Source organism: Sciurus vulgaris (genome assembly GCF_902686455.1).
Source record: "Sciurus vulgaris genome assembly, chromosome: 5".
NCBI classification, from domain to species: domain Eukaryota; kingdom Metazoa; phylum Chordata; class Mammalia; order Rodentia; family Sciuridae; genus Sciurus; species Sciurus vulgaris.
In genome coordinates, this window is record NC_136465.1 from 6,096,520 (window position 1) to 6,123,684 (window position 27,165).

The 27,165-nt window shown below is 40.3% G+C and overlaps 1 protein-coding gene and 1 long non-coding RNA gene across 2 annotated transcripts in view; one reads left to right on the forward strand and one right to left on the reverse strand.

Moving 5' to 3' along the window:
* The window catches only part of LOC306660663, a 781,776-nt gene that overhangs the window by 587,764 nt on the left and 166,847 nt on the right, over positions 1–27,165 (reverse strand). The gene's annotated exons all lie outside the window — the stretch shown is intronic.
* Positions 2,193–6,035, forward strand: LOC306661247 (kelch repeat and BTB domain-containing protein 8-like; the record flags this gene model as incomplete). Its single annotated transcript, XM_079140093.1, is given in 3 exon segments — positions 2,193–2,437; positions 2,632–2,944; positions 2,948–6,035. Coding segments are annotated over 3 exon segments (1,806 nt in total). The 3' UTR covers positions 4,196–6,035.

Consider the following 27,165-nt stretch of genomic DNA (forward strand, 5'->3'; position numbering starts at 1 on the left):
GGCACTTAGTAAGCCAGCACATGAAAGCTTTTACATGAAATCAGATGTAGGAAGATCTGAGTTGATAAATATTATAGATAGTGAGCTGTAATGCAAATATAGGGTTTAAATAATCCCTGTTGTCCAAGTGACTCATCTGAGGCACCTCTGGGTGGTCTCTGGCGTCTCTATCTTTTCAGCAGAGCACTGCATCAGAAAATACCCCTTGACACTGGAGGATGTCAGTGGAGTCCATTTTGGACAATGTTTTCTTGTTCATGAACTGGAGTTTTTAAAAGTCATTATAAACATATTTTATTTTGATGTTAATATTCTCCTCAATATTGGAGGGAGTATCAATATTGTGACTGCATACCTAGCAAATTCCTTTCAGAATCATTTCTCTTTAACATATTTATCTGATGAACATGTACTCTATTTGCCTCACATTCTGAAGATGAGTCTAAAATGAACAAATATGGCAATCAAGTTTATTCATCCTGTGCACTTGAATACTTATCACTGTATTTTCCCCTCATTCCTAATGAAGTTTAAAAATTCTAGCCAGGAAGAAAAATTCTCTGTGAGTGACTCTGTATTTTACTTAATGCCTGGGCAGTGGGATTTCAAATACTTGCTGGGTGATTGCAAAAGTTAGCAGATTTGGAACTTTACTGATGTTGGTTAGCAGGGACCAGAAGTCATTGACAAGCCATCTCCTTCTCTACCTTTGGGAACACCTCTGACTAGTGTCAGGAAAAGCTCTGTGGTTCCTCAGGGAAGATTAATCAAGTGCTTATCCCTCCTCCCTCAGAGCACTGATGTTAGGGATAGTGTCTGGGGTGATGATCCTTCTTAAAAAAAGACAGGGGACTCTAATGGAAACAAGGGAGGAGAAGTAGTGAGCTAATATGGCTCCTGGAATCCTAAAGTGCTAGTCACCTCCAAGAAGCAGTACTCAAATCTAAGAAAGTAGGACTTTGGAACTCAAGGGTAGAACCATGGATTTAGATTTTTAATAAGATCAGTGGCCAGACTGATGTTAGTTTCCTCCATATCTGTCTTCCTGAAGCTCTAATCTGGGGGAGGCAGGCACAGCACATGCACCACCTCACATCAACCATCCTTCCTCATCCAAACTACAGTAGGTTCCAGGGAAGATTGCCATTTTGCTCCCTGAAAGAAAACTTCATTTCTCTCTTAGTCAATTGGAGATACATATAGAAAGGATATCCGATTTTGAGGCCTTTGGAAAAACTAGGCATTCTTTAAGCAGATTACGTCACACCACAATCTTTTCCCTCCTGTGGTGTGGGAGCCCTGGGTGCAACAACTTACTGGGAACCCAAATGCATTTCATGACTCATTCACCTGCACCTTGGTTTGAGACATGTACAGTGATCTTGGCACATCCAGGACAGGAAGGAAGGGGTGGAGTTAGGGAGACATGAGAAGGGATAGGTAAGGGCAGTGCACAGAGGAAGGAGGAAAGGTTTCTAATGCCAACTCATCTCAGGAGTACTGAGTGCTGTAGGCCTCACAGGTGCAGTGTTCCACAAATGAGAGGGACTGAGGTCAGTAGGCTGCTGCTACAGCAGCAGAACCTGAGAGGGTTGGGGCTGGGGTGGAACTTTGTGTCCAGGTGCAGGAGTGGAGCCGCCCCCCCCATCAGGAAGGCAGCATAGGGGAGATGTTCACTGGAGTGGAGTGTGGTGATGGAATGGGCAGAGGGCATGGGTCTTCTGTGTGCCTGTGAGGGTGCCGTACAGCTGAGGCTGGGGGTCATTTGCTCCTTCCTTGGCAAATTTAAGAATTCTCAGGATAGAATGAGGTGCAGAGAGACAAAGCAAAGAATGCACAATCTTTTCAATGAAATAGTGTCAGAAAATTTCTCAAATACAAAGAATGAATTGGAAAATCCAATACAAGAGGCTTACAAGATTCCAAATATGCAAAGTTTCAACAGAGCCACATCAAGGCACATTGAAATAAACATGCCTAGTACCCAGAATAAGAATTAAATTTTAAAAACTGTGGGGGGAAAATGTCAGATTATATATAGGAGAAAACAATTTGGATTTCAGATGATTTTTCAACACAGACCCTCAAAGCCAGGAGGCACTAGACCAACATATACCAAACTCTGAAAGAAAATGAATGTCGAGCGAAATGACATTTCCTCTTTAAAGAGCTGGAGCCGGGCCCAGCGAGCAATGGCCGCGTGCGCAGATTTAAGCAAGTCCCCCACGCCGAACGGGACTCCGTCCGCGGAAGCAGGGTGTGAGGCCGTGGACCCCTCCCACGCGTGCAGTGTGCTGCGGCAGCTCCGAGCCATGTACGAGGAGGCGCAGCTGATGGACATCGTGGTGGAAGTGGACCACGGGAAGACCTTCTCCTGCCATAGGAACGTGCTTGCTGCCATCAGCCCCTACTTCAGGAACAATAAGTTTTTGAGAGAGTAGCAAGGCTGATGGCTGCCTGGACCAGGTTAATAAATCCTAGGGTGTTATTGAGAGGTGTACGGGCCTGGAGGAGGCAGAAACTCCTGGAGGATAAGGGACACGCAGAGCTTGTTTGTTCAGGCTTGCTGCAGCCAGTTGACCAGTTCCTTGGTGATCAAGGCCAGTTTCCATCTTGATCCATGTTCACTAGCGGCCTTACAGAAAGTACTCAAAAAGAAGTTCGAATAGTTGGTGTTGAAGCTGAATCGATGGATTTAGTACTGAATTATGCCTATACCTCCAGAGTTGTTCTGACAGAGGCCAATGTTCAAGCCTTGTTCACTGCCGCTAGTATCTTCCAGATCCCATCCATCCAGGACCAGTGTGCTCAGTACATGGTCAGTCATTTGGACCCACAGAATTCCATCAGGGTCTTTATCTTCGCTGATCATTATGGTCATCAGGAACTTGGAGACGGATCAAAAGAATATATTCGTAAGAAGTTTCTGTGTGTCACCAAAGAGTAGGAGTTTCTGCAGCTAACAAAAGATCAGCTGAGAAGCATTCTGGACAGTGACGACCTAAACGTGGACCGGGAGGAGCACGTGTATGAAAGCATCCTATGGTGGTTTGAGCATGAACAGCATGAACGAGAACTGCACCTCCCAGAAATTTTTGCCAAATGCGTACGTTTTCCTCTGATGGACGATACCTTTATAGAGAAAATCCCACCTCAGTTTGCACAGGCCATAGCCGTGGGCTGTGTAGAAAGGGCACCGTCCAACACCAATGGGTGCACTCAGAGGCTGGGCATGACTGCCTCTGAAATGGTCATATGTTTCGATGCTGCCCACAAACACTCAATAAAGAAGCAAACAGTGCCTTGTCTGGATATTGCCACAGGAAGGGTGTTCAAGCTATGCAAACCACCAAATGACCTGAGAGAAGTTGGGATTCTGGTGTCACCAGATAATGACATTTACATTGCAGGAGGGTACAGGCCAAGCAGCAGCGAGGTCTCCATCGACTACAAGGCAGAAAACGATTTCTGGATGTATGACCATTCCACCAATCGATGGCTGTCCAAACCATCCCTGCTTCGAGCCAGAATAGGCTGCAGGTTGGTGCACTGCTGTGGTAAAATGTACGCCATCAGCGGCCGCGTGTACGAGGGCGACGGGCGGAACCCCCTGAAGTCTGTGGAGTGCTACGACAGCAGAGAGAACTGCTGGAGGACCCTGGGTGCCCTGCCGGTGGCCCTGGAGTTCCACAGTGCCGTGGAGCAGAGGGGGAGGGTCTACGTCCTGCAGGGAGAATTTTTCCTCTTCTATGAGCCTCAAAAAGACTACTGGGGGTTTCTGACCTCCATGACTGTGCCTCGAATCCAGGGCTTGGCTGCGGTGTACAAGGACTCCATCTATTACATAGCACGAACCTGTGGGAATCACCAGCCCTTGTTCACCGTGGAGGCCTACGACATCGAGCTGAACAAATGGACTCGCAAGAAGGATTTCCCATGTGATCAGTCCATAAACCCATACCTTAAGCTGGTCCTTTTCCAGAATAAACTCCACTTGTTTGTTCGAGCTATTCAAGTGACTGTTGAGGAGCACGTCTTCAGAACCAGCAGGAAGAATTCCCTGTACCAGTACGATGAGGCTGCCGACCAGTGGGAGAAGGTGTATGAGACCCCGGATCGGCTCTGGGACCTGGGCCGGCACTTTGAGTGTGCTGTTGCCAAACTCTATCCTCAGTGTCTTCAGAAAGTGCTCTGAGAGCAGCAGGCCTCACAGCGTCCCTGGCCTCTCGTGCCAGGAGACCTGTCTTAAGAAGTGCTGTCCATACTTAAGAAAGCTGAGTTCTGTGCACAGAAATAGGTGCTCTTACAGTTTACAGCATAGAGGGACTCGCTTTTGCTCTTCCGATGCTTTCATTTCAGTAAGGTAAAGGTGACAAAGTGCAATTATCAGCATTTTCCCCCCGGCATTAAAGTAACCTGTCATCCTAGAGTTTTGTGATAGTCACTAAGGTACTAGAGGAGTCGAGACAACTATGCACTCCATAGCGCAGTTAGGGTGTTACTGGGTGGAGACACCCAGACCAGGTGGACATGACTTTATTTTAAATACGGGTAACAATCTGAGGCAATATCACTAGGAGTTGTTTAGCTGTGACCTCTAACACAGAAGCACTAACTTAGATTCTCATTCTTAATATTTATATATAGTTTCGTGTATATTTTTGTGTACTGTTTTCAAGTGAACTGAGATTTAAATGCATTGTTACTAGAGTTGACTGAAGGAGATACTCAGTCTGAGAACCTTTAGTTAGATTGTTTCATGTTTCCCATATAACTTTAAGTTAAGCTAAAGTTTTAAAGTGGCAGTTACTTTTTCAAGTGCTAACACTGTCTTATTTTTTTAAATCCTGGAAAGGGCTCAGATTTGCAGGTGGCTGGTGCTAGCATAAATTAATCTGCATGTGTGGCTAGCCAGATTAAAATGGTCTGAGCCTGTGCTCTCCTCTCACATGAGTGTGTCAGTTTCTTGGCCATAGTGCTCTACCTATTGACCTGTGATCTCACAGGGTTTGCTAACTGTGATAAGCATGGCCAGCTACTGGTCTAACTGGATTCAGCTGGAGAACAGTCAGACCATTGTACCAAGTTTGCACTAACATGGGCCATTTTATTGCCCTACCTCCTTTTCCAGCCTCTGCCTGTCCAGATTGTCAGTACAGTGAAAGTTAACTCATAATGTGAAGATTTACATCTACTTCTAAAATTTTGTTTTTCAGAAACATAAAAATTTTCCAGTGGTTTAATAGTTTAATGACTTTTAAAATTTCATATTACAATTACAACCTCATTTTTTTTCCTTTTGCACTTAACAGCGATGAATACTTTACATTGAAATACTCGTTCTAACTGAAGGTGATCGAGGAAGAGTGAGCAAACAGAACCATGGCTATCAGTACAAGGTCATTTTTCACATTTCAGTGATTAATTTCTAACAGTGAGTTAGGAATAGTAACATGAAGGACAAACTTGTTTGTGTCTAAGGCAATATTTGGCTTGGTACCATTCTTTACTCTGCCTAGAAAGACTGATAAAGGATTTAAGTATAGCCCAGTCTGTGCTCAATCAGAACAGTTTGATTTTCTTGAAGAAAGCAAACTGGCATGGTTTGTATTAAAAACTTGCACAAATTGTAATGTGATACTGTGAAACAAATTTAAAACATTGCCTCTTTGCATCACATACCTCATTTTTCAGTAACTTTCTAAACTTTACAAAGACCTCTACAGGTAGGAACAGTTTTCTGAAGTGGAAGTTCAAGTGGACAGCATTTGTAGATGTAACATTTTAAAATCTAGTCCTAGAAAGCTAGATGTGTGCTTCTTACTGGCTTTGACAGTGTCTGTACTCTTTACAAACGTTGTCAGCCAGTATCTTACCCCTGCCCCCAGTTTGTTTTTTTTTTTTTTTTTTTTTTTTTTGTCTTATGTTTTATCTTCATGCTCTTTGGGTTTTTTGTTTTTTGTTTTTACAATTTTGCATGCTGAGGAGAGGGGAAATTACAACCAGTTTTTGCCAGAGATTTCCATGTATTTTTGCAAGCTTTGTTGAGTATCTAAGATTTCCTTCCACTTTTTGACAATCTTATGTATTTAGAAAAGTGTGTTACTTGAAAACATGACAGAACATTGAGAGAGCAGTGTCTGTGTGCCGTATGATCCATGAGAGAACAGTGCTGTGGTTGATTCCACAGCAGCTATTCTGTTGATCTGAACAAGGGTTGATCCTCTTGCTGTAACAGTTTGTGTTGAGAGTGTGATCTAAGTGTAGTGTGTCAAGGCCAAGGCTTGGAATTCACTGTAGCAGCAGGATACCTACTGAATCTTATATGAAGAACTCTACGTTCTATAGCTCAGATGTCTTGCCACTGTTAAAATGGCTTCAGAAGAGGTCCTGGAAAACAGAGTGCTCTGTGTGGGATTGTGTGTGGACACTACGGCACATTTTCACATGTGACGAGAATGTAAGTGAAAGGCACAGTGGCTGCCGCAGCTTGGGGTGAGTCTGAGGGTCCAGTCCCATGGTAACTGTTTCTGTGTTTGAAGAATGTGTGTTGCACTTTCCTATGTTTTTTTTACACATGGAAAACGGGACTTGGTATAACTGTGTCATAGGAAAGTAGAAATTGTGTTATTTTCCATCTTTGTTTTTTGTTTTCCTACAAGTTGATGCTTAAGCATCAGGCAGATTTCACTGGTGCATGAGAAAAGGTGGATGTGATCTGTAAGGAATCAGATTCCCTGTGTGAAGCCGTGTAAGATGGCATTTGATGTTCAGTGCTCAGGTATGTAGTAAGTACTGTAGTCCTATGGGGGCAAATGTGTAGATATTTTTAAATGTTTTGCCGTAATTGCACAGTTTTTTGCATTTTTACCTGATGTCATTGTTTCTTATAATAAAACCTTTTCTGATTAAAGAAAAAAAAAAAAAAAAAGAAAATGAATGTCAACCAAGATTCCTAAATCCAGCAAAATTAAATTTCAGATTTGCGCATGAAATAAAACCTACCTTGATGAAAACAAAATTAAAAGAACTCAGAAGCAGAAAGCCTGCACATCAGAATATTCTCAGCAAAACATTTCCTGAATATAAAATTAAAAAAAGAAAACCAGTGAAGGGAGGAACTACACTGAAGAAATAGTCAATCAAAAAAGAAAGTAATTGAAATTAAAAATGAGAAATAAACCCAAATAACTGGGAACACAAATTATATCTCAATAATAATCTTGAATATTGATGGCCTACACTAATCAATCAAAAATATGGAATGGAAGATTGGATTCATAAACAAAACCGAACATATTCCTGTCTCCAAGACACTTACCGCATAGAAAAAGACATCCACAGACTGACAGTGAAAAGTTGGGAAGAAAACATATAACTCACATGGACTGTATAAACAAGCAGGGGATTCTATCTTCTAAAGTAGGTCAAGATATGTAAGTTGTATAATTATAACTATACAATTGTAATGTTAATGCATTTTAGCATTCATAGTGTTGTTTTCATAGCTTCTTTTCCATTGATATGCTTTCTTGCTTTTTTCTTGATTAGACTTGTTAGATTTGTATCACCTTTTACTGTATTATTTCCTTTCTATTTCCCATGTTTCTGCTCCTACTCTTATTTTTTCCTTCCCACTTCCTAATTTGAAAGTAAATTGATTTTTAATCTAACTTCTTTCTGAGATAAATACTTTTAGTTATAAGTGTTCGTCAACTACTATTTCATCCCGGAGATTCTCAGATTTTTAAGGTTTTATTATCACTTAGTTCTAAGCACCATTTATTTAATTTTATTGTGCTTTCTTATTTCTTTGAGAAGATATTTATATCTGTGCCATTTAATTTTAAATAGTTGAGTTATGGGAGTGGGGTTCTAGATATCTTAATGTGATCGATTTCTAATGTAATGAGTCATGCAGGAAACAGTTTCATGATTTCAAACTTTTTAAATTTCTCAAAGCTTATTTTATGACAGAATATGGTTCATTCCTCTGAATATTCTAATTGTCAGTTTTGTGTACAGTGCTCTATAAATAATAAGTAGGTCCAGGTGGCTGATGATGTTGTGAAACCTTCAATCTCATTACTCCCTCCAGCAACATAAGGGATGCCAAGCCTCCAAATATGATTATGGGTTTGTCTTTCTAAGCTTGATGAAGTTTTACTTCATGTAGTTTGAAATTTTGTTATTGGGTACATACATAGGCAGGATTTTTATACTTTCTTGAAGAAATTACTCTAGTATAGTTAAGAAATATTCCCCTCTACCTCTGAAAACTCTTTTTCTTGAAATTTACTTTATATGAATAGCTCTACTTCAGATTTCCCATGCTTATTTTCTTCTTTGTCTTTCAACATAATGGTATATTGATATTTAAAGTGTGACATATGTATAGAGAACATATTTATTGCTTGCATTTTACAGTGTTGAACATTTATACCTTTTAATTACAATATGTAGTTTATATATATTTATATTAATAGTATAGTTCAAAAAAAAAAAAAAACACACCTGACATGAAGGTCAGTGGAAATTTGGGTAAATGAGAGTAAATGAAATTTTGATGATGTAATATTTTGGAAAATGGGTTGAATATTTGTACTGTCAGACTCAGAAAATTGTTGGAATGTTTGTAATGCCATAGCTCACTCTCTCATATATCAGAGGGAATACAGCAACAGATTATTTTATTGCTTCTTAAACTTTTCATTTTGAAAAAAAATAATGTATACATATATAGATAGGTATATATACATATGAACATATATAATATGTGTATGCATAAATATGTATATTTCCATAGGCAATCTCTTAGGTGTTCCATTATTTTTTAAAAAATAAATACGGTATTTATTCTGGTGTAAATCCAGTAAGATTATTTTCTTAAAAATTTTTAAATACTTGCCTTAAGAAATTTTTGAGACTACAGAGTTTTACAATGTATGGATTCTGATGTTTCTTTTTATTAATTTGAATTGCCAAATAAAAGTATATTTATGATATACAACATGAGTTTTGAAGAACGTATACATTCTGGTATGACTTAATGCACCTAATTAACATATTATCATTATGTTAAGATCATTCTTGTGATGAGAAATTATTCATTTTCTAACATTTTTAGAAAATACCCTGTATCAGTGATAGTCGCTGCATTGTATAAAGAAATCCTGCATTCATTCTTTTCTTCTTTTTAAAAATTATTTATTTTTCTTATTCTTCTTTAGTTTATTTTTATTGTAAACAAATGAAAAATATGTTGTTTCTGTTTGTACATGGAGTAACAGCATACCATTTGTGTAATCATACATTTACATAGGGTAATGATGTTTGATTCATTCTGTTATTTTTTCCTTCCCCCCCACCCCTCCCAACCCTCTTTCCCCTCTACACAGTTCTTCCTTCCTCCATTCTTGCCCCCCTCCCATCCCCCGATTATGTGTCATCATCTGCTTATCAGTGAGATCATTCATCCTTTGGATTTTGAGATTGGCTCATCTCACTTAGCATCATATTCTCCAATTTCATCCATTTTCCTGCAAATGTCATAAATTTATTATTCTTTATAGCTCAGTAATATTCCATTGTATGTATATACACCACAGTTTCTTTATCCATTCATCCATTGAAGAACATCTAGGTTGGTTCTACAATCTGCCTATTGTGAATTGAGCAGTTATGAACATTGATGTGACTGTATCTCTGTAGTATGCTGATTTTAAGTCCTTTGGGCATAGTCCAAGGAGTGGGATAGCTGGGTCAAATGGTGGGTCCACACTGCTTTCCAGAGTGGCTGCACTAATTTGCAGCCCCACCTGCAATGTATGAGTGTGCCTTTTTCCCCACATTCTCGCCAACATATATTATTGCTTGTATTCTTGATAATTGCCATTCTAATTGGGGTGAGATGGAATCTTAATGTAGTTTTGATTTGCATTTCTCTTATTACTAAAGATGGTGAATATTTTTTCATATGTTTGTTGATTTCTTATAGATCTTCTTCTGTGAAGTGTCTGTTCATATCCTTAGCCCATTTGTTGATTGGCTTATTTGTATTCTTGGTGTAGAGTTTTTTGAGTTCTTTATATATTCTGGAAATTAGTGCTCTATCTGAAGTGTGAGTGGCAAAGATTTTCTCTCACTCTGTAGGCTCTCTCTTTGCATTTCTGATAGTTTCCTTTGCTGAGAGAAAGCTATTTGGTTTGAATCTATCCCAGTTATTGATTCTTGCTTTTATTTCTTGTGCTATGGGAGTCCTGTAAAGGAAGTCTGATCCTAAGCCAACAAGTTGAAGATTTGGACCTAATTTTTGTTCTATACAATGCAGGGTCTCTGGTCTGATTCCAAGGTCCTTGATCCATTGTGAGTTGGGTTTTGTGCAGGGCAAGAGATAGGGGTTTAGTTCCATTCTGTTGCATATGGATTTCAGTTTTCCCAGCACCATTTGTTGAAGAGGCTATCTTTTCTCCATTGCATATTTTTGGCACCTTTGTCTAGTTTGAGAAAATTGTATTTATTTGGGTTTGTGTCCGTGTCCTCTATTCTCTACCATTGATCTACCTGTCTATTTTGGTGCCAATACCATGCTCTTTTTGTTACTATTGCTTTGTAGTATAGTTGAAGGTCTGGTATTGCGATACTCCCTGTTTCATTCTTCCTGCTAAGGATTGCTATAGCTATTCTGGGTTTCTTATTCTTCCAGATGAATTTCATGATTGCTTGTACTATTTCTGTAAGGTACATCATTGAGATTTTAATTGGAATTGCATTGAATCTGTATAGCACTTTTGGTAGTATGGCCACTTTGACAATATTAATTCTGTCCTATCCAAGAACATGGGAGATCTTTCCATCTTCTAAGGTCTTACTGAATTTCTTTCTTCAATGTTTTGAGTTTTCATTGTAGAGATATTGTAGCTCTTTGGTTATATTGTCACAAGTATTTTTTTTTTTTTGAGGTATTGCAAATTGAGTTGTTTTCCTCATTTCCCTTTCAGATATTTCATCATTTTGTGTATAAAAATGCTTTAGATTTATGCGTGTTGATTTTATAGTCTGATATTTTGCTGAATTCATTGATGAGGTCTAGAAGTTTTCTGGATCCTCTAATAGAGAATCATGTCATTAGCAAATAGTGACAGCTTAAGTTTTTCTTTTTCTACTCGTATCCCTTTAATTTCCTTAGTCTGTCTAATTGCTCTGGCTAGTTTCAAGGACAATGTTGAATAGAAGTGGTGAAAGAGGACATCCTTGTCTTGTTCCCGTTTTGAAAGGGAATGGTTTCAGTTTTTGTCCATTAAGAATGATGTTGATCATAGGCTTAGCATAAATAGCCTTTACAATGTTCAGTTATGTTCCCACTGTCCCTATTTTTTCTTGTGTTTTGAGAATGAAGTGGTGTTGTATTTTGTCGAATGATTTTTCTGTGTCAATTGAAATAACCATATGATTCTTATCCTTAATTCTATTGACATGATGGATTATGTTTATTGATTTACAGATGTTAAACCATCCTTGCATTATGGGGATGAACCCCACTTGATCGTGGTGCACAATTTTCTTAATATGTTTTTGGATACAGTTTGCCAATATTTTGTTAAGGATCTTTGCATCTATATTCATGAAGGATATTGGTCTAAAATTTTCTTTCCTTGATGTGTCTTTGCCTGGTTTGGGTGTGAGGGTGATGTTAGCTTCATAGAATGAGTTTAGTAGGGTACTCTCCTTTTCTATTTCCTAGAGTACTTTGATAAGTATTGGAATGAGTTCTTCCTTGAAGGTCTTGTAAAATTCAGATGAGAATCGGTCTGTTCCTGGGCTTTTCATGGATGGTAGGTTTTCAATGGCTTCTTCTATTTCATTGCTTGATATTGATCTGTTTAAATTGTGTATGTCCTCCTGGTTCAGTTTGGGAGAAGCATATGTCTCTAGAAATTTGTCAATGTCTTCATTAGTTTCTATTTTGTTGGAATACAAATTTTTGATGTAGATTCTCAATATGTTATGTATCTCAGTGGTGTCTGTCCTGATATTTCTTTTTCATCACAAATTTTAGTAATTTGAGTTTTCTCTCTCCTTCTCTTTGTTAGTGTGGGTAAGGGTTTGTCTATTTTGTTTACTTTCTCAATGAACCAACTTTTCTTTTTGTCAATTTTTTGAATTGTTTCTTTTGTTTCAATTTCATTGATTTCATCTCTGATTTTAATTATTTCCGGTCTTCTACTACTTTTGTTGTTATTCTGTTCTTCTTTTTCTAGGCTTTGAGTCCTAGACACTTGCTCTGAATGATGGAAGCTGCTTTGGGGTTTCCAAAGTGATTTATCAAATGGTCTCATGAAGGATTTCATATACTGTGCATAGAATGCAAAATGGAGTGGAGATCCTGGTGTACCCATTGAAGTGTAATGTAAGTAGGAGGCTCATGTGATTCTGTTTCATATGACTGAATTCAGAGCATCACTTGTTGATCACTGGGCTCTGTGCCTTTGCAGCAGTGTCCTGGCTTGGAATGGGAAGATTTGACCAGTGTATGTCAGTGGAAATGATTTAGGACAGTTTCCTGGTCCTCACTCATTGTGCTCATTTATATTCTTTGCAAATATGTACTTAAAATTCATTTTAATCTTAACACAATTCTCCCCATGTTTTATCGTGTCCATAGTTTGAGCACTTAGCTGTGCACATCCATTTCAAACCCATTTTTCTCCTCCAAGTGTACTTCCTGTGTACTGGTGCTCAATTGGCATGTGTTGGAACCTCTTCGATGTGGCAATTCAGATCATTCATTGTGTTCAGTGAAGTATGTGTCACTGTATTTTCCTTTGTACCATAATAAAGTCATGAAATTACATAGATTTTCCCAGATAAAAGAGTTTTTTTTCTTCATTTTGAGTCCTCAACCTTGAGACTTTACATACTGTCCAGGCGATCCTACCATTCAGCAGTTGGGGAATCACTGCCATTGTGAGAAGGAGCACAGGTCTCCATATACATTCACCATGCCTAAACGTTAGAAATAGGTCTGCCCAGGACCCACAATGTCTCTGTGACTCTCAAGGATGATTAAGCAGCTGAACACTCCTTCACTGAAAATGGGACTGACATTGGATTCCTTATTCAGAGACAGTGTCTGGGCTGGTAAAGAACTTCTTAATCCAGGCAGGTGACACCTGTGAGAACCCTGGGGAAATGTTTAGCTGCTCATGGCTCCTGGCACCCTAAGGCACTGCCACCTCTTTCTGAAGCTGGCCTCAATGACTCAGGGATGCTTCTGAACTGCGAGGTCAGAGCCAGGGATTGCCACATTCAAAGGTATCAGTACTCTGCATTTATTAGTTCTTGACCCAGTCTATCCTGTAGTACTGATCTCATGGACACAGATAGAGCACAATCACTTCCTGCCACCATCTCTCTTTACTTCTGAAGATAACAGTGGGTTCTTGAGCACTCACCATTTACTCCAGAATGATCACGTGATATCTTAGCCTGAATAAGTGGAGATACAGAAAACATGATGTCTGATGAAGGCAGGTTTTAGAAAACTTAGTCCATTTTTTGAGTAGAGTAGGGTTTTCTGCAATTTTCCTGGTTCCTCAACTGTTGTTCAGAGAATCATATTTACTGATGACTGTCCTGGGAACCCCATTAGTGTGTGAGTTCATTCCCATACCCCTCTGTGTGAGCAATCTACAGTGACTGATACACATCCAGACAAGTATGGAACGGCACAGACAGCTGAGGGATGTGAATGTACAGTGTAGAGTGGGCAGAAGAAAGATTTCTACTACCCACTGTTCTTTCAGGAGAAGCAAGCTCCGGGCACACCTGATGGGAGCAATGGTTTAAGGAAGAATTATGTGGATAACACCCAGCTTCTTCTGCAGTTATGGAATGCAAGAAAGTCAGGGCTGTGCTGGAATTTTCTGACCAGGTGCAGAAGTGGAGCTGGTCCCTCCCCTTGAGGAGACACAGTGGGGACAAAGACCCTGCAATGGAGCCTGCTTCTGAAATGAGCAGAGGAGGAGCACTATCCTGCGTGCATGTGAGACTTTGGTGAGAAGGCGGGCTGTGGAGTTTTGCCTGCAGATGGGAGCATCGATACATTTTATTGTCACAGATTATTTCCCTCATATCCAGTACATCTCCTGATAGTAGAAGACTTGAAAGTGTTTGAGGAAGAGTAGAGACCTGAAATTAGGGCTCAGGTGAGCAGAACCTTCCACTCAGGAGAAGGCAGTAGAGCAGAACTGCTCAGGTGTTGGTACTTGTGGCCACATGTTTGCATGTAGACCAATTTAAGGCATCAAGAAGCCATTCATTTCCTTTCTTTATCTGAAACTCCTTCTTCCTCCAGGACTTACTGGAATGGTACACTGAGGTGCTGGAATGTGTGATCTTTCTGGAAGGAATGAAGGTTAAATAATGACTGTGAACTCAGCACCTAGATGGTAAGATCCCTTCTCTAGGACCCTGGAAGTCATGGTGCTGGAGAACTCTTAACCTACTGCCTGGGGGTTATTCTGTTGCGTACTGTAGGGGATTCATACATGGAAATACCAGATATGTGCCTTGGCGGAGGGTCTGGATGTAGGGAATGTGTACTGAACCTGATGTGGGTCACTTCCCCATCATGACCCTACCCCAAAGTCTGTGGTCCAGGTAAAGCAGCTAACTATTAAGGAGAGAAGAATAGATGCCAACTTTTCTGGGTGAGGGTGGGAGGATATTCCTCCTTCCATGTACCCAACTGTGTCATTGTTTTTTCAACTAGACCAACAGATGTTCCCAAAACAACCAGTATGCTGATAGGGGAATTGCAAGTATAGATTGGCCCCTGATGACTTCTATTCTCTTGCTTCAAGCAAATGCCCACGAAGCTAAACTCAAAAAACAATGGACTGTGGAACCAACCTAGATGCCCTTCAATTGATGAGTGGATAAAGAAGCTGTGGTATATATATACAATGGAATATTACTCAGCCATAAAGAATGATAAAATTAAGGCATTTGCAGGCAAATGGATGAAATTGGAGAATATCATGCTAAGTGAGATAAGCCAATCTCAAAAAGCCAAAGGACGAATGATATCGCTAATAAGTGGAGGATGAAACATAATGGGGGGAGGGAAGGGTTAGTGTTAGGGTTAGAGTTAGGGTTAGGGAGGGGGGCAAGTATGGAGGAAGGAAGTACTGTATAGAGGGTAAAGAGGGGTGGGAGGGCTGGGGGGAAGGGAAAAAATAACAGAATGAATCAAACAACATTACTGTATGTAAATTTATGATTACACAAATGGTATGCCTTTACGCCATGTACAGAGAAACAACATGTATCCCATTTGTTTACAATAAAAAAAATTAAGTTCATTAAAAAAAAAAGCAATGGGCAACTGTTATTACTGCAGACATGGCTAGAAACATGAACCATGTGGAACATGGATCATCCTACTTTTCATTTTTATTTACTTCTTTTCTTTCTCCTTTATATTTTCTCCTTTCCCCTTCTTTCATTCTTCTTTCTTTCTCCTTTTTTTCTTTTTCTTCCTTTTCCCCTCTTCATTTGTTTCTTTTTTCTCTCTTGAATTTTGTGTTGTGTATTTGACCAGTTGTGTTTTACCACTCAACAATGGCCCCACACTACTTTCTTCTCCTGTTTCTCTCCAGTTATCATGTTTTGTCTATCTGCATTTATGATTTTCTCACCAAATGTGCAATTTTTACTTGTTCATCTTTGTCTTCATCTTGTGTTAGAGTAGATAAAATTGAAATGAGAGATTAATTTCTAAGTGCAATCTAGGCACCTACATATTTTAAGTGACTTTTCTTAAAGGGGATTCCAGTTTCTGCAAAGGGGAAAGGTGGTATAAAACCAGGTTATGAAACAGGAGGAATGCAGGGAGAGTCCAGAATGCTACCAACCACAGCATTTCTTCTCACTGCAAGTGGAAAATCAAACATGATGTATTATCATGAATAAAATATGCAGAAAAAAATTCACGAGCTGTGGAGACATAAATCAAAATAATTCCAAAGCACTGGTAATGAGGATGTTAAGACATAATATAGAAATTGAACATTAACATGTTTTAATGCAATCCTCTTCTCTTCTTATTTACTTAACTTCACAGACTCACCAACGGCAATTTGCCACTTTTGTACCAGGAACATAGTGAAATTATGCTCACAGAAGGACCTCTGAATTCTCATGAATGAAAAGGTTGAATAATCAGTCATAAGTTTTGAAAAGGCCAGTGAATGTCTTCAGATTTTGAGAACATGTGTAATATTCCATTAGATTCTCATAATAAATGAGAGAGAGATCCTTGAACCAGTCCCAAGATAGTTTGAGAATTGAACCAGTTGCATATGACTTGGTATCAGTGGGTAAAGTCACTGTCCATTTGACTGTATTCAGACCTTCAAACTAGGATGAAGGGCAGGGAGTTGAGCAGCATAAAACTCTTCCACTTGTACTGGCTCTCTGAAGGAGGGTCAAAACTCCACCATTCCTGACTTGTCACACCTCACATTATCAGTTCTCTCTGGAGCTCCAAACTCTGTCAATGACTCTCTGGTATGTGTATCAAGTCTCTTTCTTCAAATATAAAAGGAGGGACAGTCTTGGTGATGCTCTGCATTAATTCCAGTGACTCTGGATCCTGAGCCTTGAAGACTGCATATCCCAAAACAGACTCACCAATTTAGGAAGATCCTTAAAAATTTAGCAAGTCCCTTTGTAAAAATAAAAAAAAATCAAAAGAGTCTGGGAGTTTAGCTCTGTGTTAAAGCATCTCTGGGTTCAATTTCCAGTAACAAAAGAAAAAAAAAAAAAAGGAAAATGAAAGAAGAATATAGAAGTAGCAGGAAAACAAGGATGAAAGGACTAAGGAAGACAGGATAAAAGGGGGCGTGAATACATAACAAAGAAGAAAGAGAATAAATAGAAGACAGATCCTTTTTTCACAAGGTTTATTTTTCTCAATAGTACTCTGCAGTAATCAATTCATCTAATATTTGAATTTCAACTTCACCAAGCACACTGGAGGGAGTAGAGACATATTTCAATTCTGAGAACCACATTTCCATTCACATTGTCATAAACATCACAAATATTATCACATCAAATTTTTGAAATATCAGGGGTCCAGGTCCTGGAGGGCTCGGTTCTCTCTCAGTGCCTACTGCTGTTTTCATGATGAATGGGGCTGGTTGAAGTATAACCAACTCATGCCATCATGATTACTGTGCAAGAACCAGACCAATGAGGTTGTTCCTTCAATGCCTGCAGAAATTCAAATCAGTTCAATCTATGCCTGCAATCCTTCTTCCAGGGGCATGGCAGTATGTGGGTTGAGTGGAAAATCAGCTATTTATGGGGAGAATGGAGGAGGAATGTCCCACCAAGCCACACCCACAAAAGTTGGAATTTATTCTTGCTCTCCATATGTATGTAATCACCCTGTCAGGACCAGAGTCATCTAGGGGTGGTACTTAATTTGTAGGTGACCCACATAAAGGCCAGATATACATTTCCTGGTTGCAGAACCTTCACCATGGCACAGCTGCAGGCATTTTCATTGCATACTCCTCTTGTGATGGGCTGACAGATCTGGCTCCATGAGAATAGTATAGGCCAGACTCTAAGGGAAATGACTAAACAGACTCCATTTTGCTCTGAGACTCCATGTTATATAGGAAACAAGCTTCTCCTATAGGAACACCCTGCTTCTCTACCCATCTTCAGTTACTTAGCATGACATGTTAAGCAATACAAAATGTGAATTATTATGTAATAAAAATTTGCTCTCTTTTGATTCCTATTGCTCTTGAACAATGTACCATGTGAAAGGTGATTGTGTGGATATTAGTAACCATTCTTTAGCATGTACCTAGTAAGGGTCACTTTGACCAACTTTTCCCACTGTTGATGATCTCATGATATTAGTTTGTAATTTTGAGTCATACAAACAGACTCTTAAGATTGGTGTGATTTTTGGTATAAGAACCCCTACAAACCTATGGTCTGGGCTGTCCTCCCAATGGCCAATTTGGGGGACATTGTGTGAGACTGTAAGCCAGCTAGCTTAAAAATGGCTCTCAAATTTGTACTTCTCAGTTATGATCTTTCTGTTCTGAAATGGCTCCCCATAACACTCTATAGCAGGAAACAGAATGCGCCATAGGCAGCAGGTTTCTGGGTCTGCAGCACCACCACTTCCGGAATCATCTGAGAAGGGACTCAAAATTGAGGTAGTGAGGGTATAGTCAGTGTTTAATATCACTCCTTCCTGAAAGTTCCCACATTCTGCACCTCAGTGAACATTTCTTGAAGTACTTGAGGAAGATTGAGTTTCAAGGAAAGAGGGAACTGAATGGCTTTACAGATGTTTTAAGATGGGATATAGTGCAAAGGCCTGGTCATGAGTACCAACACCTGAGCAGCTCTGCTCTACTCCCTTCTCCTGAGTGGAAGGTGCTGCTCACCAGAGTCCCCTATTTGAGGACTCCACTCTTCGTCAACATCTTTCATATCTTCACTTGTCAGGAGATACACTAAAAACAAGGTACATTGTTGAAGGTATGAGGACATAGTCTATCAGGATACAAAGTCCTCATACTCTTACCTGCAAGAAACCCCCCCAGAGTCAGAATTTTTTGCACAGCCTCAGATGAAGTCAGCATTCTGCTCCCTTTCTGCTCATCTCAGAAGCGGGCTCCACTGCTGTGTCCTTCTCCCCAATGTGCCTGCTGAAGGTGAAGGTCAGCTCCACTCCTGAACCTGGGTGTGAAATTGCAGAACAGCCTTCACTTTTTCAGGTTCACTAACTGCAGAAGCCACCTGGGGTTCTCCACATCTTACTCATTTAAGGATTTTATCCCTAAGGAAGGCCCAGAACTCAGTACTCCTGAGAGCAGATCTGGCAAAAGACCTCTTTCCTCCCCCACTCTCCATGATTCCTTCTCATTCCTCCAAAGTCTGTATCCTTTCTTCCTTTCCTGGATTTGCATCTGCCATTCCATGTTGCTCTCATGGAAGTGTATGTGAATGAACTCACACACTACTTGGGGTTCCCAGCACAGGCACATATAAATATGACACTCTGAACAACAGGTGAGGAAACAGGAAAGGTGAGGTCAAGCCTGCTCTGATGAAATAATGTATATGGGTTTCCTAAAGCTGCCTTGTGCAGACATCTGCTTTTATATATCTCCATTTGTTCAGTCTCATATATTAAGTGATTTTTCAGGGAGCAAATGGTGAGTGCCACAGGAAATGCTATAGTATTTTCAAAACATAGTGAAACATTGTTATATGTTAGGGAATCAGGCCTGTGGAACATGAATTCCAGAGATCTTTAAGATCCTAAAGCTTTTCTGGAATCATATGGTATAGAAAGAAATTAGAATAAAGGAGGAGAATATCCAAGTTTGAGAACACTGTGCCAGATTTCAACAAAAGGACAAACGTTTGGGTGAATAAGTTAGATAAGGTGCCTGCTGACATCATTGCAGGGCCCTAATCTACCTGTGAGGAGGTCCCAGGCTAGGCTTTCATGGGTGTGTTGGAAAGGGGAGATTCAGTGGTAGAGGCAGAGTGATTAATTATATCACCCAGATTCTGACCCATGTCACCATTTTGCTTCCATTTTACACAAATCTCCACTACCCTAGGGTCCCCTCTATTCCACAGCTCTCCTCTGCTTTTGCTTCTCATTCTGATTTTAATGAGCCTCTGGCCCACAAGCAGTGAGGAACCACCTACCCACTGACTCATGTTGTTGAAGTCAGTTGCCTCTTTCACAGATGCTGAGATTGGAATTTCCTGAGTCATAGAGTAAATAAAAGTAAATTCATAACCATAGAGAAAATGGAATCTCTCTTGGACTTTCTTCACTATTTGCTCTTGAGCAGAACTATGATAACAGAGTAGATCAGAGGAATATGTGCAAGACAATTGGATATGGGAGGAAGGAAGAAGGGCAACTACTGAGTCTGAGCTACAACATTTTCTTCCATGCTTCTATAATCTTGTTGAAATGAATGCAGGATTTGTATAATTACCATATCCAAAATAAATAATAAGAGGAAACTATAGCTTGAAAAACTACAATATGAGATAAACAAAAGATGAAGGGTGTAAGCATAATATTTTCAGTTAAAAATGAAGGAAATTTTACTACTGATACGAGGGGAATTCAGAGCATGATTAATCATGCTTTCTGTTAAAAAAAATCTATGTCATTTGGTGGAAATTCTAGTAATAAGAGAATAATTTCTCCAAATATATGACCTATAAAAACCAACCTTGGAAAACATTTCAAAATGCAGATAGAAATAACAAACACAGTGTTGGATCAATGGTAATGAATCTGCCAAAACAGAAAAGTTCAGAACTGGATAGGTTCACTGCTGAATTTCACCAACCTTTCGAAAAGGCGCCTCAAGTTCTTCCATAGAAATGAATGTCAGGAAATCATTCCAAACACCTTCTGTGCGGCCAGCAGGATTCTCTACCAAAACACGGCATAGGGAGCAGAGAGCAAGAAATGATAGATATTCAGCTACAGAGAACAGTGAAATTCTGTTATTTTGGAAGGCATTAATCATGGAATTCAAGGATATTCTGTGCTACACTGAGAAGACAAATGGTTGCTTTCGTGTGTGGAAAATAAGGGGAGAAATGTGCAAAAGTTAGGAAATGAACTACCAGGGACAGGGAAGGGGATGGGAGTGGAGGACAGAGGGGAGAAGGACATGGGTTGAAAAACATGGGGTGCACATGACCAAGGGATTACATGTGAATTTGTGTAAATATCACAGCAAATCCCATTAACTTCTGGCATTTGTAAGTGTTCGTCACTATCATTTCCAAATACCAACAGTAAAAATCACCAGTTTCACTTGCATTCACAACCTGCCCACAGGTATCAGAATGCAGGGATAAATATGCCCTGAAATATTAACATTTTTTTGAATAATTTAAGTATACAATGATTTATTTTATCCTTTTCAGTACAAAAACAAACTAAAATGAATCCATCCTGAGCTGAGAACTTAAACCTCTGGCACTCCTTTTTCTGCCATCTAGTAAAGTTTTCAGCAATAATCTGAAGAACACATGGACAAAGTATACCAACCTGAGATCTCACTATCCTTGTCTTTTCTGTGAGAAGGTTGTGGAATAGGTGGCTGGTGGACACACAACACAGGAGGAGGTGCAGCCTGCCTGATGCCAGGGGAAGGTAGAGTGAGGTAGGATCAGTGGCCTGGATTTTATGCCCCCCCCAGTGTCACATGGTCCAAAACACCAACTAATGTAATCAACCTAATCAGGTGCACTTTCCTGTTTATCAGACTCAAAATTTTGTATCCCACCTCTCTATTCAGGATACCAGATTCTCCAAACATTGTGTCCTTGATACATGCTGCTTCCATGACCATGGTGTCTATATTTCTGAGGCAATTTTTTATTAGGAACAGATTTAAAATGAACAGGATGATTTGGATATTCTACAAAGATTGCACATGCAAGGTCTTCTAAAGAGCTTTCAATTTTTTCCATTTTGCTTTCTGAGGTCTGAAACATTCTTTCCTGGCATTTTACTTAATTATGACTTATTTGAGAGAAATAAGTTGCATTCTTCAGTTACTTATGAGAACTGTACTTGTCATTGGTGAATATGAATGTCAGATTATATTGAAGCATACTTGTTTTTTTGCAGAGCTTGGAGTGACACTTCTGGATAAGGAACAGCTGACAATGCCTACATGGCTGAAGGATAGCCTGCTGCTGAGTACTGATGTCCCAGGTCTCCCATGAGATTCAGGTGGGGTTTCTGATTTCCAGGGCATAAGCATGGTGGGTTTCTGGCAGCAGCCCTCCATCTAGAGAGACCATTGGGGCCCTCTACTGGCTAAGTACTTTGTGAAAGCTGGGAAATTCTTTAGTGCCCTCTACCATGACCAGTGTTCCAAACCTGCCCATGACTAACAGTCATTCCTAGCACTATGCCAGTCATTTCCTGCTGATGTCCCTCTCTGTCTCAGTCCCTAAGATTCCAGACACAGAGATTTTCCCTTTTAAAAGCACTTGGGGCTGTCTACCAAGCTTGTTCCCTTAGTCACCTGAGCATCACAGTTACCTCAAACATCATAGGAACTTATTGCAACTCCCACTTCCTGAATTCTTTAATATTTCTTCCAAATAGAGTTAGAGCCATTTCTAAAATACTTATTTTTCCAATGAAACCAGCATGGAAACTGTTCTTCAGACTTGCAGAAAATTTGGTTAATTAAATAAGAATAAAAATTATTTTCATGAAGTTCTTTTTAATGAATCCAAAGCATAATGGTTTAGGTATCTTATTAGTATTCTATATCTTCAAATAAAAATACACGTAAACACACACACACACACACACACACACACACACACACACACACAGAAATACAATTCTTTTCCAGAATTTTTCCTTTTCCTAATTTTGAGAGACCTAATTCATGTCTCCTCCCAACACCGCAGCCCCAATCCACTTCCTGGAAATTTTCTTAATCACCTGGAGTTCTTTGAAAATTCTTGAACAATTCTGATAACTAAACCTGCTTCTGTGCTTAAGATGCTTCACAAATAGTAATTGAAGAAAGAACGTTCATGACCTCTCCAGAGAATGCATTGGTCACACCCAAACCTTGCTAATATAATTAAGAGCTTAGAAGTGATTAGTGGATGTGACCCCAAGTGAATGCGTGTGGTGGGTAGACTAGTTAGTACCTCAGGACATGGAAAAGCATGCCCTTTTGCTGGGGGCTATGCCATTCGGACTACACCAAGATGGTGCATGGCAGCCAGCCAGAGTTGTTTTGATCACATCGGTGTTGAGGAAATCGGTTAGCATAAGCACACCCAGGTGTTTTATCATTGGCTGTATTCAATTAAGTTCACACACACAACATGTGCACAGGTGTTCCCGAGTGCTCCTTATCGTGCCTGCTCATTTTGACCTTTACCATGATTGACAGCTAGCTCCTCATCTACTCTTCACATAATTGGCATCAGCCCTGCCCTTCACACCTTAGAGGGGATATAAGCCAGCTCTCCTCGAGTGCCAGAGTTCCCAGGTTTCCTGAATCAACAATAAACTGTTCTGAATTCAAGAGCCTCGCTACTCCTTTGTCTCCCGCACCAAATTGACTCCACTGGTTGGTGTAAAATGGTGGCCCGTACGGGGACCTGTAACATTTTATACAGCTATCAGCACCACAAGGATAAGGTAAGTAAAAAAAGAGTTTCACTAGAATAATTAATGAGAAAGTTTCCCTATTTGAGGAAACAGTGGCCTTAAGGTTTAATGGAAGGCTCCCCTAGTGAGGGAACTCAACAGAAGGCTGTCCTGAGAGACAGCAAAAGAACATCCTATAGTAAATGAATATGCTTAAAGTGTTAGTTGTGTTAGTATTTCTATTGCTTTTGTTTTCTTGTTTACTGTTTGTTATTTTAGTAGCAGTTAGAGATGATAAAGGAGCTCTGGAGTGCATGTGTCTTGTATTGTTTGTGTGTTTGTATTACTGTTAGTGTGGTCTTTGTTCATCCTGTATCAAACTTATTTAGCAGCAAAAGATGGGTTTGGAAATATCATGGAATTAGTCTGAAAGGATAATTCTAAAAGGAGGCATAAAAAATATATTACAGAAGGGAGAAAAAGTGCTAGAAGAAATTAAAAAGGAGGTTAGATAGAATGGACAAAAACGGGAAGAAAGTTCTGAGGAGGAAGGAGACACTGGGGAGGAACTAGAAAATAATAAGCCCAGGGTTTATAGAGGAAAGACTGCTCAAGGTGCCATGATGGGAAAGAGAACGAAGTGAGGAAGAACTGAGTGGTAGTAACCTAGAAAACAATTACTCAAAAAAATTAAGAACAAGGAGAAAAGGTAGGAGAAAGCTAAACCTAATGCAAAGAACTTCAAAATTTGTCGAACCTGCCCGTATTTGAGGACCAAAATAGGGATACCATCGACCATTAGAAAAACTTTAAAAAGGCAGTTATGACCGATTGGAAACAGCTATGCAGAGCAGTGTTATCTGGAGTACAATATCTGAATTGGAGAGCTCAGTGGCAGGAAATAGCTGTTGAAACTGCTTGCAGAAACACAGTAGCAAAGTTTCCTGGTAGAAAAGTTGATATGCTAGTAGGAGAAGACCAATACACTTCAATAGATACTCAAAATCATTATGACAGCAGCAAAGAGACAATGCCCTAACAAAAGACAAGAGATAACTACAGTAAAATCTCTTACACCTCATGTCCCAGGTCTTTGCCAAAGTGCAGAAAATGAAAACATTGGGATAACGAGTGCAGATTAGTTATTGATGTTGAGGGCAAGATGTTACCAAATCATTTAAGAATCGGGGCACAGAGCTCTTTGACTCAAGGCTCACAAATGTACAGAGCTTTAGAGGGAAACAATGTCAGATCACAAATTCGGGTGCTTCCTCAACACAGTCCTCTCCTAGGGCCCTGAATATTTCTTCTAATGGTACTGCTGCAGTAGTTACTCACCAAGATACTATTATTCAGATTACATCTCAAAAATTGGCTCAGTTGGTGGAAATGGAAGCAGCTGTCATAGCCCTTGTAGAGTTTAAGGAGTAATAGATGTTTTTGCTGATAGTGATTGCATCACTCAGGCAATTCCCCAATTAGAATTGGCTGGACCCATAGCCCCTCATAAGCTGATTTAGCCACTCAGATGGTTTTCATCTTTTTCTCAGTAAAGCAAGCTGCTTATTTTCATCCTGTGTAACTCACTTTCTAGTCCCTCATGTTGGTTCCTCACCTTTAAAGAGGGTCTATAAGTAAAGGGAAGTGCACTGATCAAAAGGTTAATGGAGATAATACTGAAATATGTAGAGAGAGTGAAACAATTATTTTTCATATACTCCTGTGTGTCTATCTCTCCCTTTCCTTTTTGTGACTTTTAATGAGAACTTCTCTAGACAATTATTTTCACAGATCACAAAACAATGGACGGATGGATTTGACGAGCTGGTAACACGGCTTCGAAGGCAGATCCTCACCATGAACACCACTAAGGTGGAAGTCACACCAGGAGGGCTTATCACGGGAGCATTAGATAAACTAACACAATTTGGCACCAAATTTGGGGGACTCTTAATTCCCACACTAATAAGCTTGGGTATGCTTGTGTTAATTCTATTCTACATTTACAAACGCCTCAAAGCCAGTCAACAAACTCATAATGTGATCATAAAATAGGTCATGGCCACCCTTGAAGTGGGACAATCTCCCAGTATATGGCTTAGTATGCTGGATCGGTAGTCAAAGACAGGTAACCTCAGGAAAACACTGTACCAACCTAAGACAGAAGGGTCAACCCTGCTTTGGTTTCTTTGATGACAGGTAAGGACAGGATGTTGATTCCTGGGACCTATGACAGACACGATCCCTGCCAGCTTCATTTTCATTTCACATAAGGAAGGGGGAGATGCTGGGGGCTATGTCATACGAACTATGCCAAGATGGCACATGGCAGCCAACCAGAAGTTGTATTGATCACATCGGTGGTGAGGAAGTTGGTTAGCATAAGCACACCCAGGTGTTTTATCATTGGCTGTATTCAATTAAGTCCACACACACATTTGTGCACAGGTGTTCCTGAGTGCTCCTGATTGTGCCTGCTCATTTTGACCTTTACCATGATTGACAGCTAGCTTCTCGCCTAATCTTCGCATAATTGGCGTCAGCCCTACCCTTTACCTCTTAGAGGGGATATAAACTGGCTCTCCTCAAATGCCGGAGTTCCCAGGTTTCCTGACTAAACGATAGACCATTCCAAATTCAAGAATCTCGCTACTCGTTTGTCTCCCATGCCAAATTGACTCTGGTGGATGGTGTCACCCTTTGAAAATCGTCTCAAAAGAAGAAGTGTTTCTCTTCCTCTTGGGGTAAGGCAGGAACAACTTGAGGCATTGATTCTGGTGACAAGGAGGCAGCTTCTCTCCACTGGCAAGGCCAGTCTCTGTTTGATGACTTTATTAAACCACCATCTTCTCCATCAAATGGATCTGATGCTAAAGTCCACTTGGGTCCTCCTCTATCTGCAGAGTCATCAGTGTCACCTTGGGCAGAAGCACACTTGACAAACAATTTGACTCCCCTGGGGACACAGCTGGCTACCAGGGAGAAAGTGTCTGCCTGGAGAGACCTCCTGAGGCTGCTCTGGGCTGTGGAATATGGGAAGCCCCTGCTAGGAGAGTGTAGCTCTACAGGCCTGACACACCCTCCTCAGTAAAGGCAGGAAGTGGAGGAGAAGGTATGAGTGCAGGAGATCACAGAATCCATCATAGACAAGGCAAAGTATTTCTGTAAATGTACCAAGGTCAATGCCTCCAAAGTTTCCCTCAGGGACACCCAGATTTTACAGTGCTCTGAGATATTCCCAAGAGATTGCCACAGGACCAGTGGAGTTCTTTTTGTTTCTTGTACTTGGGGATGACACTCAGGTGCACTAGACAACTGAACCACATTTCCAGCCCTATTTGGTATTTTATATAGAGACATGTTGTCATTGAGATGCGTAGGGTCCCACTGTTGCTCGGACTGCCTTTGGAATTGCAATTCTATTGCCTCTGACTCCTGAGCCACTGAGATTACAGGCATATGGCACAGTGCCTGCTTACAGTTGGATTCTTGGAATTCATGAGAGAACAGAATCTGAGGACATGTCTCAAAGGAATAGACATATAGCAAAGTATATACATATTCATGAGAGAATGGGGCATCTGAACTGAGAGATGCATGGGAGTAAAGCAAGGCACATGCACTCAAGGTAGAATGTGGTCCCTCCACAGGGAAAGAGAGCTACATCTTGGTGTGGGGTATTAATACCTGAGAGTGACAGTTGTCAGGGGTTGCACTGGACATGGAGGCAGGCTGTGGCTACACCATGTCATGCCACCCTGACCTCAGCTCCCACACTGCTCTCATGCTACAAGGCATGGCTCAGGGCTGTAGGCCAAGGTTATGTGTCTCAGAAGTTGAAATGGTTCATGGAGGTTTCTGCATTTCTATGGCGCATGGGTATTGCCATTCAGATTCAGTGTCCCTGCCTTTATTCCCATGATCCTTTCATGGAAACACCCAGCCTA